The sequence below is a fragment of the Mesoplodon mirus genome (assembly GCF_964341445.2).
Source record: "Mesoplodon mirus genome assembly, chromosome: 4".
NCBI classification, from domain to species: domain Eukaryota; kingdom Metazoa; phylum Chordata; class Mammalia; order Artiodactyla; family Ziphiidae; genus Mesoplodon; species Mesoplodon mirus.
Window position 1 is genome coordinate 173,702,304 of NC_138979.1, and position 17,395 is coordinate 173,719,698.

General features: G+C 38.0%; 1 protein-coding gene across 2 annotated transcripts in view; it reads right to left on the bottom strand.

The window, feature by feature from the left end:
* Positions 1–17,395, bottom strand: part of EML5 (EMAP like 5) — a gene marked incomplete at its 3' end in the record, with an annotated part of 161,753 nt that overhangs the window by 18,551 nt on the left and 125,807 nt on the right. For both annotated transcript variants that reach the window (XM_082619963.1, XM_082619962.1), the window contains exons 29-31: positions 16,201–16,330; positions 13,598–13,696; positions 979–999 (exon numbers count right to left, since the gene is read on the bottom strand). In XM_082619963.1, the coding sequence (XP_082476089.1) occupies positions 979–999; positions 13,598–13,696; positions 16,201–16,330 (250 nt within the window). The remainder of the gene's footprint in view (positions 1–978; positions 1,000–13,597; positions 13,697–16,200; positions 16,331–17,395) is intronic.

The window sequence follows — 17,395 nt, forward strand, 5'->3', positions numbered from 1 at the left end:
TGGCCCAAGGGCTGTAGTTTGCTAACCCCTGCCCTTGAGTGTAGACCAAGAGAGCAAGGACCCTGCCTGCTGTGTTGAATAAATTTGTAGTTAAATAGTCAAATCACAAAATCATGCTTTACCCTGGAGGAGGGGAGGGAAATGGATACAAATCACATAAATTGGTAGAAATCAAATCAATGTTTTCTTATCAAACTGCTAATTCTTACTATATTATGTAAACTGAAATACAGTGGAAAAAGCCTAGTTATTATAATATCTAAAAACAACAGACATGCATTGTTCATCTAACAGCTTTTTAACTTCATAAAGCCATGGTCAGAATCAATAATAGGGCTTCCCTGGTGGCGCAGTGGTTGAGAGTCCGCCTGCCGATGCAGGGGACATGGGTTCGTGCCCCGGTCTGGGAAGATCCCACATGCCGTGGAGCGGCTGGGCCCGTGAGCCATGTCCGCTAAGCCTGTGCGTCTGGAGCCTGTGCTCCACAATGGGAGAGGCCACAACAGTGAGAGGCCCGCGTACCAAAAAAAAAAAAAAATCAATAATAAAAAGTTATTTTCAAATCTTTAAATGCTGTTGATCTAGTATGTGCAATAATTAAAATGGTTACATAAAAATAATAAATTTTAAAAAAATTTATTTCTAGGCAATAAAACTTATTGATTCATATTTAAGATCAAGTTTTAGCCTCACCTTTATTCTTACCAGCTATGTGATATTGGCGAGTTAGTATCTACTATGAAGAATTCTTGTGATGACTTACAACAATGCTGGGCACCCTAAGAAGGTCAAAATATCTTAGCTTTTTTAAAAAAAAACGTATTATTGCAGATAGGGCTCAGCATCATAACATTAAAATGCTGTATTCTTAATTTTAAAAAAATCCAAAATAAGTTCAAGTATCTTATTACTCTATAAAAATGTGGGCTATCATTACTTAACAATATGACTAAAATGGAAAATGATTAATTTCCTTACCTGACATGTCTGCTGAATCACCTATAATGGAAATATAGCAGAATAATAATTATCCATAAATACTATAAGCAAAATTTGTAAAAACTCAATTATCATAAAATGATAATTTTAAGTAATTTAATTGTTATATACAAAATTAATTTTATTATGCAAAATTGAGTACACTGTAAGTAAAGCCACTAATTTCAATTATATATGCATATTAACATTCTATGCATATGACCTTTCAATCTTTGGATCAATATTTTCTTTATATATAGTGAGTTACATGATTTAAATATAGCAACTTAAAATAATATTGATATGGTTTAAAATTGACATGACTTTATTTTGGTTTAAAAAATGCCCTGTTAACAGATCCTTCAGGCTTTAATGGATCTCTACGTGCAGGGAAGAATTAGATCTAAACCTTCTGAGAGAAATGATGGCAAAAGTTAGCATGTAACTCAAGAAAAAAAAAAAAAGCTCTTAATTCAGGCCACAAATTAACCACTTTATTTTTTTTTTAATTAAACATTTTCTGTATGAGTAAAAGATTGCAAAAAAAGAAAACATGAAACTCATTATATTTGCAGTGGAAATACTTATTAACCACAATTTTAGAAGCAATAGTCTACTGCAAGAAAGAAAGAAAAATTTAGGAGTCTTTTCAAGATAGATGATTGCTCTGTGCTTTGGTAGAGCTTTATATCCCTATGAAATAATTATTTCAATGACATATGTAGACCTATAGTATCCTGACCTGGAATATGAGAGAAAAGGTAATGAAGTACTTGACTCTGCTGAACAGACCAGTCAGGATATACCACTTTTAGTTCTGAACATGCTCTGATAACAAGCAAATGATGAGAGGACTTGAAACTATGTCACATGAAGAATGGTTTAAAGACTGAGGGTGTTTGGTTTTGGTGATCAGGCTTATCCCAGAATATCTGCAGGGCCTGGGACAATTAAGAGTACAGATAAAGACCTAAACATCACAGGTATAAATATTCTGGGTGCCCCAAAATGAGGACCAGTGAATTGCAATGAAAGAGAAACAAATTTCGGTTCTATATGAAGAAGCACTTTATAACAGAGCTTCCTGGGCTTCCTTCGTGGCGCAGTGGTTAAGAATCTTCCTGCCAATGCAGGGGACACGGGTTCGAACCCTGGTCTGGGAATATCCCACATGCCATGGAAAAACTAAGCCCGTGTGCCACAACTACTGAGCCTTCACTCTAGAGCCCACAAGCCACAAGTACTGAGTCCATGTGCCACAACTACCGAAGCCCATGTGCTTAGAACCCAGACACTGCAACGAAGAGCAGCCCTTGCTCGCCACTCGAGAAAGTGGCGCAACTCAAGAAAGCCTGCATGCAGCAACAAAGACCCAACGCAGCCAAAAATAAATAAGTGTATTAAAAAAAAAAACAGACCTTCCTAAGGAAAGGTTAGGTTACTCTGTTAGGTATCAAGTGATAATGGGGTTCAAGCACGTGTAGGAGGATCCTTAATCAAATATGTAACAAAGGAAATTCAAACATCTAATGATGGACAGCTAATGATGGATAAAATGATATATTTGGCTCTGAGATTCCAAGAAAAAAGAAAAGTTTGAATGTAACTGGCTAAAATACCACAAAAGCAAATATTTCAGTTCCTCTATGATTTATATGACTTTTTAACAAAGAGAACCATATATACATTTTAGAAAGTGTTTTCGTGCTTTGTGGGTTTTAAACAAGCCTGGCAGGCAAAGTACCTACTGATTCAATTTACTTTAGGTTCAGAAAAGAAAAAGTCTCTTACTCTTTGATCTTCTCTTGAGTCTTTCTTACACTTAATTAGTCATCAGTAAAGAATTTTACGTCTTGTGGAATGGTACAAGTAGGGCAAGGCACAGAACTACATACATGATCTAAAATCCATCTCTGTACTGCCTGAACTTTGACTTGGAAGGAGAGAGAGGGGGAGATAATTAGCCATTCCACATTCTCTATAGTGTTGTCTTTCAACAAAAGGGAAAGAATACAAATATCAAGTCATGCATTTGAAACTAACATAATATTTTATTTCAATTATATCTCAATTTTAAAAAAGGAAAGAAGTAGAGAAGGTCAAATTTCATGAAAGATTAATTTGTGACCACAACATTTCTTAATCAAAAGAGAAAACTATAGCCCTAATATGTTAAACAAAGTTGCTTTTTTTTTTTTTTTTTTTTTTTTTTGCGGTACGCGGGCCTCTCACTGTTGTGGCCTCTCCCGTTGCGGAGCACAGACTCCAGACGCGCAGACTCAGTGGCCATGGCTCACGGGCCCAGCCGCTTTGCAGCATGTGGGATCTTCCCGGACCGGGGCACGAACCCATGTCCCCTGCATCGGCAGGCGGACTCTCAACCACTGCACCACCAGGGAAGCCCCCAAAGTTGCTTTTTTAAAGGGAGAAAAGGAGAAAGAAAAGGAGAAGGAGCAAAGCTGGGAAATGGAAGAACCATGCCTTCTAGGATTTCATTCATAGAATGTAAATTCCACTAACATAGAGATTTTGTCTTTTTTTGTAAGCTGCTTATATCCCAAGCACCAAGAACAATACCTTGCACGTGGCAGATACTCAGTAAATTTGTTGAATAAATGAACTTAATAAAAATTAACTGATCAATAACTATATGCCAAGAGGCACTAAACATGATGCTTTCATGACCAAAATGGTAACTTGGTCTCTTATTCCTTATGCAAAGTGAAAAGAAGACTTCAATTTCAAAAACTTAGTGTGAAAATGGGCTAGATCTACGTATTTATATTCAAAGATTAGAAAGGCTGGATCAAGAGCCAGAATAGAAGGATGTGGAGCTCACCTTCTCCTACAAATACATCAGAACTACATCTACATGCGGAACACTTCTCACAGAATACCTGCTGAACACCAGCAGATCTCATAAAACCAAAGGTGCAAGAAAGATCACCACGTAACCAGATAGGATGAAAGAAAAAAAAAAAAAAGAAGAAGAATGAGGACAGGACCTGTGCCCTGGCAGAGAGCTATGAAAGAGGAAAGATTCCCTCACCCTGGGAAGTCTCTTCACTGGTGGTGAGACCAGCTGGGACAGAAAGGGGGCTTCAGAGGCTCAGAGAAGAGTACAGCAGCCGGTTTACAGCAAGCGGAACAGATAGAGACCAATACAGAGGGTCCTGGCCACCTCTCTGCCCTCCCCAGCCTGAGATGCGCATCTGCTGGTGTGTGCAGGGGTGCTGGGCACTGAAACTTGGGTTTCAGAGGACAGATCTATCTGGGGAGAGGACTGGGGTTGGTTGTGTGGAGACAGCCTGAAGGGGCTGAAGTGTGGTCCAAGCCACAATCAGGGTGTGTGCAGGAAGGAGCTTGGGTCTGCCACTGAAGTCCCATTGTTAATGCTCGAGGGGAGGGGCAGGGCCCCTGCCATAGGAGCCTCCCATTCTCATGGCTCATGGCTCATGGCTGCGCAGCTCTGCCTCTACGAGCTCTGGGAGAGTGTAAGCACCAGAGGATTGTCCATACTTGGAGGCAGGGCTGAAATCCAAACCGATCCCCAGGGGCCGTGTGACTTTGGAAGCAGGGCTGAAATCTGAGTGTCCCAGAGGTTGTGGGATCTGTGAATTTAGGCACTTTGTAAACTCAGTGCCCGTGGGACATCCGAGCAGATTACTGGTGATCTCATGGATGGGGTGGGTCCAGCGATAGTGGCTGTGGGCTTTTCCACAGTCTGGGCTGACTCAGTAGCTCTACGACGGGTCCAGGTGCAAGACTTTGGCAGTGCCGGTACCTGATCTCAGCAGTTCTGCACCAAGGGATGTGCACTAGTGGCTTTGTGAGCACAGCACCTGAGGGACACCCAGGACAACTGCCTGAATTCCCACGGTTGAGGTGGGGCCAAGGGCAGTGCCAAAACAGTGTACTTTGTGAATCCACCCAACGGGTGACAGGCAACTTCACAGATCACACTTCCTGGTGGACAGCTCCTACAAAGGAATATTCAGGGCTCCTCTCCCTGCCCCAGCCCCACCTACCTCACACTGCAGTTCAGAAACAGATTTGGGGGTGTCTACTCCAACAAGTGGGGAGCAGACCTTGCCCCCAACAGGGCTGTGACAAGCACAGACAAAAGAGGAGGGCCCATTCAACATCCAGTGCGGCTCTGGTCACCACAACAATTACACCCCCTATCAAGGGGATAATGGCCAACACACACTGAGGAAAGATGTGGCAGGTATCCATACTAAAAACAGCCCTCGTACTAAAAATATCAGACTCATGAAGCATACACAGGGACACTTCCACATAAAAAGAGCCCTTCAGGACCACAGTAGATAACTGTCTCTCTTAAATTCATAAAGTCAGAGAAATATGAGTAAAATGAAGAAGCAGAGGAACCACTCCCCATTTAAAGATCAAGAGAATTTCCCTGAAAGAACAAAGACTGAAGCAGAGCTCTCCAGTTTACTAGACCCCGAGTTCAAGAAGGAAGTAATGAAAATACTGAAGGAATGAAGAAGGGCTATTGATAGAAATGCAGATTACTATAAAAAGCAATTAGAAACTATAAAGAGGAGCCGATTAAAATTAGAAAACTCATTTGCCAAGACAAAAGCTGAGCTAAAGGCAATATAGCAAACTGGGTAATGCAGAAGAATGAATAAGTGATCTGGAAGACAGAATAATGGAAATCATCCAATCAGATCAGCAGACAGAAAGACAAATGAAAAAAAATGAAAGCAATATACAAGACCTATGGGATAATATAAAGCATCCCAATCTATGCACAAGAGGGATCCCAAGAAGGAGAAGAAAAAGGAAAGGGGATTGAAAATATATTTGAAGAAATTATGGCAGAAATTTTTCCAAACCTAAAGAAGGAAACATATCCAGATACAGAAAGCACAGAGGGTCCCAAACAAGATGAACCCAAACAGACCTATACCAAGACATATTATGCCTTAAATGGCAAAAGTTTAAGACATAGGGAGGATTCTAAAGGCAGCAAGAAAAAATAAAGAGTAAATAACAAGGGGACACCCATAAGGCTCTCAGCTGATTTCTCCACAGAAACACTGCAGGCCAGAAGGGAGTGGCAAGATGTATTCAAAGTCCTGAAAGGGAAAAACCTGCAAAACAGGATACTCTACCCAGAAATATTATCACTTAGAATAGAAAGAGAGATAAAGAATTTCTCAGACAAGCAAAAACTAAAAGAATACAACAATACTAAACCTATCCTAAAAGAAATATTGAAAGGTCTTCTCTAAATAGAAAAGCAAGAATCTACAGGAAAGAGAAAATCACAATTGGAAAGTAAATCAAATAAGCCAATAGACAGATTTTTTAAAAAATCAAAAAAAAATGTGTGAAAGCAATAACTACAATGAACATCAAAAGGATAAACACAAAGATGTAAAAGATGATATCAAAATCATATAATGTGGGGGAGGAGAGTAAGAAATGTAGATTTTTTGTAGATTGTTTGTTTGTCTCAAAGTCTCTTTATTCCTTTGCTCGTTCTTTATTTTGAAATGCTTGAGACATGTCAAGTGGTTTTTTTTTTTCTTTGTGGCCACACTGCACAGCTTTCAGGACCTTAGTTCCCTGACCACAGATAGAACCCAGGCCCCTGGCAGTGAAAGCACTGAGTCCTAACCACTGGGTCACAATGGAACTCCCGATTTTTTTTTTAGAATGTGTTTGAGTCTATAGGACTACCAGTCTAAAGCAAAAAGATATAGTAATGAGTTAACATACTTGAAAAACAGAGTGAAAAACAGAGTAACCACAAATCAAAAACATACAACAGATTCACAAAAACCAAAAAAAAGAGAACATAAGCATAATACAAAAGAAAATCATCAAACCACAAAAAGAAAACAAAAAGGAACAAAGAAGAAATACAAAAACAACTGCAAAACAAGGTTTAAAATGGTAATAAGTATATATCTATTAACAATTACCTTAAATATAATGAACTAAATGCTCCAAACAAAACACACAGAGTGGGGAGGGGATAAATTAGGAGTTTGGGATTAACATATATACACTACTATATATGAAATAGCCAACAAGGACCTATTGTATAGCACAGGGAACTATAATCAGTATTTTATAATAACCTATAAGGGAAAAGAATCTGAAAAAAATAGATATATGTGTATGTGTAACTGAATCACTCTGCTGTACACCTGAAACTAACAAAACATTGTAAATCAATTATATCAATAGTTCAATTTAAAAAAAGAAAATCATATGTACTCTCAAGTACAGCTGTAAATAGTAATTATGCTCCTAAGCCTGAAAAATCTCACCCAAAGCCTTAAAACAGTGTGAAAAACATAAGAAAAGTCTCCATGATACTAAGGAAAAAAAAAAGGACACAGAATGGCAGATTGCATACAAAAAACAAGAGCCTACAATACGCTGCCTACAAGAGACCCACTTTCAGGCGAAGAATACAATAAGTCCCCTATATACGAACAAGTTCTGTTCTGAGAGTGTGTTCGTAAGTCCAACAAAGTTAGCCTCGGTATCCAACTAACACAACTGGCTATATAGTACTGTACTGTAATAGGTTTATAATACTTTTCACACAAATAATACATAAAAAACAAACAGAAAAAATAAAGAACACATTTTTAATCTTACAGTACAGCACCTTGAAAAGTACAGTAGTACAACAGCTGGCATACAGGGTCTGGCATCGAGTAAACAGGCAAGAAGAGTTACTGACTGGAGGAGAGAGAGGAGGTGGGAGACAGTAGAGCTGAAGGATCGTCAGCAATAGGAGACGGAGGGCAAGCTGCAATTTCACTCACACCTGACGCTGATGGAAGGCATGTTCACATCTTTGAAAGTTCACAACTTGAAGGTTCGTATGTAGGGGACTTACTGTACACATAGAGTGAAAGTGAGGGGATGGAAAAAGATATTTCATGCAAACAGAAATGACAAGAAAGTGAGGAGAGCAATATTCATGTCAGACAAAATAGGCTTTAAAACAAAGGCCATAAAAAAAGATAAAGAAGGCCACTATATAATGATAAAAGGATCAATACAAGAGGAGGATATTACACTCGTTAACATATATGCACCCAATATAGGAGCACATAAGTAAGTAAAACAAATACTAACAGACATAAAGGGAGAAATTGACAGGAGTACAATAATAGTAGGAGACCCCACTCATATCAATGGACAGATCTTCCAGACAGAAAATCAATAAGGCAATGGAGATCCTAAATGACACAATAGACCAATTGGATTTAATTGATATTTTTAGGACATTACATCCAAACAGAATACACATTCTTTTCAAGTGCACATGGAACATTCTCTAGGATTGACCACATACTAGGACACAAAACAAACCTCAACAAACTAAAAGGATAGAAATTACTTCAAGCATCTTTTCTGACCACAACAGCATGAAACTAGAAATCAACCACAGAAAGAGAAATGAGTAAAAACGATTACATGGAGACTAAACAACATGCTACTAAAAAACCAATGTATCAATGATGAAATGAAAGAGGAAATTAAAAAATACCTTGAGACAAATGACAATGAAAACACAATCATACACAATCTATGGGATGCAGCAAAAGCAGTTCTTAGAGGGAAGTTCATAGCGATACAGGTCTTCCTCAAAAAACAAGAAAAATCTCAAATAAACAACCTAACCTACCACCTAAAAGAATTAGAAAAAGAACAAACAAAACCTAAAGCCAGCATAAGAAAGAAAATAATAAAGGTCATGGAGGAAATAAGTATGATAGAGATTTTAAAAAACAATTGAAAAAAATCAATAAAACCAAGAGCTGCTTCTGTGAAAGGGTAAGCAAAATCGACAAGCCTCTGGCCAGGCTCACCAAGAAGAAGAGAGAGGACCCAAATAAACAAAATAAGAAATGAAAGAGGAAAAATAACAACCAATACTGCAGAAATACAAAGAACTGTAAGGGAATACTATGAACAATTATATGCCAACAAATTGGAAAACCTAGAAGAATAAGTTTCGGCAAACTGAAGTCTAGGACCAGATGCCTTTACTGGGGACTTTTACCAAACATGCAAAGAACTTATACTGATCCTTCTCAATCCCTTCCAAAGGACTGAAGAGGAGAGAACACTCCCAAAGCCATTCTATGAAGCTGTCATTGCCCTAATACCAAAACAAGACAAAGACAATACCAAAGAGACTTCCCTGGTGGCGCAGTGGTTAAGAATCCACCTGCCAATGCAGGGGACACAGGATCGATCACTGGTCCAGGAAGATCCCACATGCCATGAAGCAACTAATCCCATGCACCACAACTACTGAGCCTGCGCTCTAGAGCCTGCAAGCCGCAACTACTGAGCCTGCGTTCTAGAGCCCGCAAGCCGCAACTACTGAAGCCCACATGCCCTAGAACACACGTGCCACAACTACTGGAGCCAGCGTGATCTAAGGCCTGTGTACTGCAACTACTGAGCCCGCGTTTTGCAACTACTGAAGCCTGCATGCCTAGAGCCCGTGCTCTGCAACAAGAGAAGCCACTGCAATGAGAAGCCTGCACACCGCAACGAAGAGTAGGCCCCGCTCACTGCAACCACAGAAAGCCCGCGTGCAGCAACCAAGACCCAATGCAGCCAAAAAATAAATTAAAAAATAAATTTAAAAAAAGAGACAGTACCAAAAAAGAAAACTACAGGCCAATATCTTTGATGAATATAGACACAAAAATTCTCAACAAAATATTAGTAAACTGAATCCAACAACACATAAAAAAGATCATAGGCCTTGATCAAGTGGATTCATCCCAGGGTCACAAGGATGGTTCAACATACACAAATCAATCAACATGATACACCATAACAAGAAAAGAAAAGAAAAGAAAAGAAAAGAAAAGAAAAGAAAAGAAAAGAAAAGAAAAAAGAAAAAAGAGAAGGGAAGGAAAAGAAAAGAACAGAACAGAACTACATGATCACCTCAATAGATGCAGAAAAAGCAGTTGATAAAATGCTTTTGGATGCTTCAACATCCATTCATGATAAAAACTCTCACCAAAGTGGGTATAGAGGGAACATATCTCAACATAATAAAAGCTATTTATGACAAACCCACAGCCAACATAATTCTCCATGGTGAAAAGCTGAAAGCCTTCCTGCTAAAATCTGGAAGAAGACAAGGATGCCCACTCTCACCACTTCTATTCAACACAGTATTGGAAGTCCTAGCCACAGCGATCAGACAAGAAAAAAGAAATAAAAGGTATCCAAGTTGGAAGAGAAGAGGTAAAACTGTCATATGCAGATGACATGATATATATAGAAAACCCTAAAGACTCTACACAAAACTACTAGAACTGATAAATGAATTCAGCAAGGTAGCAGGATACAAGATTAACATACAGAAATCTGTTGCATTTCTTACATTAACAACGAAATATCAGAAAGGGAAAGTAAAAACACATTAAAAAATATATAAATTTATTTATTTATTTATAGCTGCATTGGGTCTTCATCGCTGCGCATGGGCTTTCTCTAGTTGCAGCAAGTCGGGGCTACTCTTCGTTGTGGTGCGTGGGCTTCTCACTGTGGTGGCTTCTCTTGTTGCGGAGCATGGGCTCTAGGCGTGCAGGCTCAGTAGTTGTGGCTCACAGGCTCTAGAGCACAGGCTCAGTAGTTGTACGCATGGGCTTAGTAGCTCTGCGGCATGTGGGGTCTTCCCGGACCAGGGCTTGAACCCATGTCCCGGGCATTGGCAGGTGGATTCTTAACCACTGCACCACCAGGGAAGCTCACACATTCTCTTTTAAAATCACATCAAAAAATAAAATAAAATACTTAGGAATAAACCTGACCAAGGAGGTGAAAGACTTAATATGCTGAGAACTATAACACACTGATAAAGGAAATTGAAGATGACTTAAAGAATTGAAAGATATACCATGCCCTTGGATTGGAAGAATTAATATCATTAAAATAGCCATACTACCCAAAGCAATCTACAGATTTAATGTGATCTCTATCAAATTACCCATAACATTTTTCACAGAACTAGAACAAATAATCCTAACATTTATGTGTGACCATAAAAGACCCAGGATTGCCAAAGCAATCCTGAGGAAAAAGAACAAAGCAGGAGATATAACTCTCTCAGACTTCAGACAATGCTACAAAGCTACAGTAATCAAAATAGCATGGTACTGGGACAAAAAACAGACATGTGGATCAATGGAACAGAACTGGGAGTGTAGAAATAAACCCACACACCTACAGTCAATTAATCTTATACAATGGAGAAAAGATAGTTTCTTCAGCAAGTGGTGTTGGGAAAGCTGGGCAGCTGCATATAAATCAACGAAGTCAGAGCACATCCTCACACCATACACAAAAATAAATTCAAAATAGCTTAAAAACTTAAGTATAAGACATGACACTAAAACTCTTAGAAGAGAACACAGGCAAAACATTCTCTGACATAAATTGTATCAATGTTTTCTTAGGTCAGTTTCCCAAGGCAATAGAAATAAAAGCAAAAATAAACAAATGGGACCTATGCAAAATTATAAGCTTTTGCACAGCAAAGGAAACCATAAATAAAATGAAAAGACAACCTATGGACTGTGAGAAAACATTTGCAAATGATTCAACCAACAGGGCTTAACTTCCAAAATATATAAACAGCTCATAAAACTAAATAACAAAAAAATGAACAACCCAATCAAAACTTGGGCAGAAGACCTAAACAGACATTTCTCCAAAGAAGACATACAGATGGCCAACAGGCACATGAAAAGATGCTCAACATCACTAATTATCAGAGAAATGCAAATCAAGACTACAATGAGGTATCAACTGATACTGGTCAGAATGGCTATCATCAAAAAGTCTACCAATAATAAATGCTGGAGAGGATGTGGAGAAAAGGGAACCCTTCTACACTACTGGTGGGAATGTAAATTGGTGCAGCCACTATGGAAAACAGTATGGAGGTTCCTCAAGAAACTAAAAACAGAGTTGCCATATAATGCAGCAATCCCACTCCTGGGCATATATCCAGAGAAAACTCTAATTCGGAAAGATACATGCACCCCAATGTTCACAGTAGCACTATTTACAATAGCCAAGACATGGAAGCAACTTAAATGTCCATCAACAGATGAATGAATAAAGAAGATGTGGTATATATACACAATGGAATACTACTCAGCCATAAAAAAGAATGAAATAATGCCATTTGCAGCAATATGGATGGATCTAGAGATTATCACATAAGTGAATTAAGTCAGAAAGAGAAAGACAAATACCATATGATATCACATGTGGAATCTAAAATATGACACAAATGAACTTATTTACAAAATAGAAACAGACTCACAGACATAGAGAACAAACTTACGGTTACCAAAGGAGAAAGGGGGTGGGGGAAGGATAAATTAGGAGTTTGGGATTAGCAGATACAAACTACTATATATAAAACAGGTAAACAACAAGGTCCTACTGTATACCACAGGGAACTATATTCAATATCCTGTGATAAACCATAATGCAAAAGAACGTGAAAAAGAATACATACATTTATATATAACTGAATCACTTTGCTGTACACCAGAATCTAACACAACTTTGTAAATCAACTATATGTCGATAAAAAAATAAATAACTAATATATTCCAAGATTAGAATATTTTGTATATAACAGGTGAAGTATTGGTCTACTTTCTTTTTAAAAAGAAAATTTTACAGAAAGGAAGATTACAAGGGTCTTTGTGGCAAAACTGTAGAACTAATTGATCCAGAACAAGTTTCTAACTGATCAGTTTAGTAATTTATGAAAAATGGAGATATTAAAAGCATAAATTATCTTATTCAAGAAGAAAAAGACATCTGGAAAGCTGGCTTAGCAATTGAGGCCCACTGAGATCCAATAAACCCAATGATTTTGATCATTTTTACAAATTATACCAGGGTTGTGAAGATGTGACTGACCAAGTCTATTATGTAGTAGTCATAGTGATCAAGGACTGGTAGATATGTCCTAAAGAGACCTACTATCCTCTCAACATTTTGCTTGTGGAATTACGGCCTTCGTTTAAGTTTTCTATAGAGTTGAAAGAAAACAGCAAGATAGGGGATTTCAAAAACAGTTGGCAAATTAGATCACTGCCAAAGAAAAGGGCAGAAGGGCTCTACTAATATGGAACAGACTCGGCTTCTCTCTTCTTTCTAGATTATGCCCTGCTGAGGCAGATGTGCTCCCCCTCTCAGTCCAGTTACTTCTCGGCTCCTCTTATTTACCGTTCCCTCCTCAAATTCTTCCTTTCTGCTTTATATGCTGTTGAATTAAAACTTTTTGCTCATCAGAAATTTCTGCTACAGGACTAAATCCAACTATTTCAACTACCACAGAATAGCTTCTTCTTAATTCTGAACCATCTAAGCCAACTCAGATAACCCAAGTGAGAGAAAGGTGCCTGGAAGCAAATAATATGGTAAAAGTGAGTATCTGCTTTATGTATAAATGCATTTTGAACAATACACAAATATATTTTAGTATTTTTCCTAAGAGATTAAATTAATTTGAACAAGACAATTACTTAAAATTGTTTCTTTAAAAAATATAGAAACATACCTACTTGGCCAGTTGCCACTATGTTGATAAATTTGGGGTGCTGATTTACAGTGAGGCACAGAATATCATCATTATGTTCCTGATAAAAACTCTGAGTCCCTAGAAAAAAAAGAATTTGAGAATTAAATCTGAAAACTTTAAGGTGAAATAGTCAAATGCACTTACACAGAGTAATAAACTGCTGTGTTTAACTTACTTGCTTATTTAACACACATACATATATATATTTTTTGTGGCCGTGCCGTGTGGCTTGCAGGATCTTAGCTCCCTGACCAGGGATCGAACCTGTGCCCCCTGCAGTGGAAGCGCCAAGTCTTAACCACTGGACTGCCAGGGAAGTCCCAACACATATTTTTTGAGCACAACATATACACTTCATCCTAAGGATGGAAACATGACTAAGAAATCCTTAAAGTAACGAACCCTGAAAGGCATAAACCATGTAATACGAGGTTGAAGACATCAAGTGCCACAAGAGTTAAAGATCAAAATGCTATGGAAATTTGTAGCATATTCTTCTTCTTATGAGCAGATGGCACTTCTGGACTGACACAACAGATTCTGTAAATGTGAATGTGAGTGGGGAAGGGCCTTCCAGGGAGAGGGATACTTGAAGCAAAGGTACAAAGGCAGGAAAGTACTGGGTATGCATATAGATGGCTCATTTGGCTGAAGTGTAAGGTAACAAAAAAGAAAAGTAAGGAACAGGTTGGGCAGGCAAATCAGAACTAGAATTACAGAGGATTTTGAAAACAAGCCTATTATTAAATTTCATATTTATTCTGTAGTCAGTGGGGAGGTACTGAAGAATCCTGATCAAAGAAGTAATGTGATTACTCTAGCAGCAGTGATAGCGAAGAGACCTTAGCAGACTGTGACTGTGCAGGAGGCAGTAAAGGTGGGCTTGTGCAAGTAAAACGGAGAGGTGGGAAATGAGGTCAGGACGGTAGACTGGGTCCAGATGATAGAGTAACATCAGTACTAGGTCCTCCGAAAAGCAAAACAAAACCAAAGAAAACATTTAAAAAATGTCATTTAACATATCTAACATTAAAACAACTTCTCGAGGTGAAATGCGCTTCATATTTCCCAGGGCTGAGAGTTCAGTTAAAGGAACAAACAAGTAATTATATGTGCTGTTGGCTAAATTAGTAGATCAGCTAATAGGTCAAGACTCCTTAGACTGTAAACATAGCAGTGTATCTCCATAATGGTGAGAGGCCAAATAACCAGAACTGGAGCAGGTGCTTAGTCTTCCCTCTGCCATCTCTCGCTACATCCCATCATTAGAAAGATGATTAATTAAAAATCAGGAAATTAAAAATAAAGAAAATTACAAGTATAAATATGAAAGTGTATTTATACTTTCATCCCTATGTAATTTGTCTTTTGTTATCGTCCCTATTCTCTTTGAAGGATAAGTGAAGCCTCAAAGAGGATTTTCTTTCTAAGAGGTATTTTTTTTAAATGACCCAAATTATTAAATGGAAAATTGCCATTGATTTGTGTAGTACTGATAAATCTTTTTCTTAGGGCAACTAAAACAGAAATATCATATTAATTATTAATACTGACCAGGGATTGGGGGATTATGACTCACATAATCCACTCTACCTAATTAGAATGAAGCTACCAGAGGAAAAAGCCAGACATGTTTGGACTAGATAATCTATATCTTTACTTCTTTTTTTTTTTTTTTTTTTTTTTTTTTTTTTTTTGCGGTATGCGGGCCTCTCACTGTTGTGGCCTCCCCCGTTGCGGAGCACAGGCTCCGGATGCGCAGGCCCAGCGGCCATGGCTCACGGGCCCAGCCGCTCCGCGGCATATGGGATCCTCCCAGACCGGGGCACGAACCCGTATCCCCTGCATCGGCAGGCGAACTCTCAACCACTGCGCCACCAGGGAGGCCCCTATATCTTTACTTCTTTTAGACTTTTATGAAGTTTACAACTATATGTAATAAAATAGAATTCAAAATTAATACTGAGTATTACTAGTAAAATTATCACATCATTGGTCATCAAATGATGCTCAGAGAACTTTCTTTGCTTTTCAACAATCCAATCAGTTAAATAGAAATCAGGGAATATTTTCTCATTTTCTTGAATCTAACAAGGTATCATCAGTCAAGTCACCGGCAGGCAGCTTTCTTAGTTAACCTCCTTGGCTTTCCGAGGGCTCAGTGTGAACACTGCCACTCCACCCCGCTCCCTAGCAATCACTCATCCAACGTGCTACTTTCAGTCACTAACCGTCAAAGACAACCATCCAAACCATCCACTTTTGCGTTTAGGTTATGGGGAAATAGAATAAAGTCACAAACGGTTTCACTATAAAATGTGCTTTCAGTATACAGTAATCCTTTACTTCTCATCGAGATCTTTGAGCACTTTGCATTATGAAATCCTTTTTTGCTGTGTTAAATGTCTTCAAGACTGTAAATTTGTTACTTAAAATATTACTAGAAAGTTCTACAGTATGAAATATTTATATTCTAGATTCACATATTTTAATTATTTATATTCTTAACAAAGAGTTTTAAGATGCTAAATTAAAAATTCTAAATTTTAAAAAGTGGGGAATGGAGAATCAGGGTTTCCTACCTGTAGCAATGTTGTGCAGAATTCCCACGGATGCAGTGTGATAAATTATATCATCACCATCATTTAAATAATGAACATTATTCCTACAGTCTCTGCCTCGATAGCCAAAAACAAGCTCCAACACAAGGTCCTATAACAATGATAAAACCATTATACAATTCCTCATGTCTAAATGTTCACCACTATTTTGTTACATAGAGTACTGGTGTCTTCAGTCAAAATGGAGGATGCATTTTTGATGTTTTATAAATTTCAAACACAAAATTAACCTAGATATACCTCTCTATGTAACCCATTTTGGGCAGCTGAAACACACATTCCATACTTTTCTACATAAAGTCATAAAAATGAAAGGAGAACCACAAGGTCATCTAATTCCAAGAATTTTAGTTCTTAAGATTTCATGTTAAACATTGAGATACTTCTTGTGGCCAAAAGAAGAATATTTCGGTTTGTGTTAAACTAGTCAAAATATTTGATCTGCATACGTAACTCAGGATAACTTATGTCCAAGTGATGTACTTTCAAGGATCCAGACAGTATATCAGCTTTGTGCACTAAGCAGGCTGTCTCTGATAACCCATGCTAAAGTTCTAGCAGATAATTCTGCTACTCCAAGTGTCCATTTTCACCCTGCGAGGCTGAGTGGGGTAGGAAGTACAACAATCACCCTCCCACAGCTTTACGCCTTGTTTTAGACCTCACTTAGCACAGTTTGCTTGTTGCTGCTGATACTGAGATTATAAAGTGTCTTCCTTTTTTGCTCAATTATTGTGCAAAGGTTTCTTTGCTTCGAAGCAGAACCTTCATTAAACCCTACAGTGAATACACCACATGGAGTAAAAGTTCCTGATTTGGTGTAAGCATTAAACCTTTAAGTTATAAATTCAAACTGCTAAGTATAAGACACTGCCAAAGTGCCTATGCTTCCATAAACCACGGATCATTCCATACATTTACACTTAGAAGTTTTCTGAGATACAGTTCAATTTAGGGTATCATTCATAGAAAACTAAAAGAAAGACTAATAAAAAAAGGAACAGAGGATATCAATCCAAGACTCAGATTTGACAGTTAAGCAATCAATTTTTATAACCAAACAAAAAAAATATTCAACAGTACATTTATTTTCATAAAGAATAATGAAAAGATTTAGATGTTTTCCAAAAAGGAAACAAACTAAACCTGTATATAT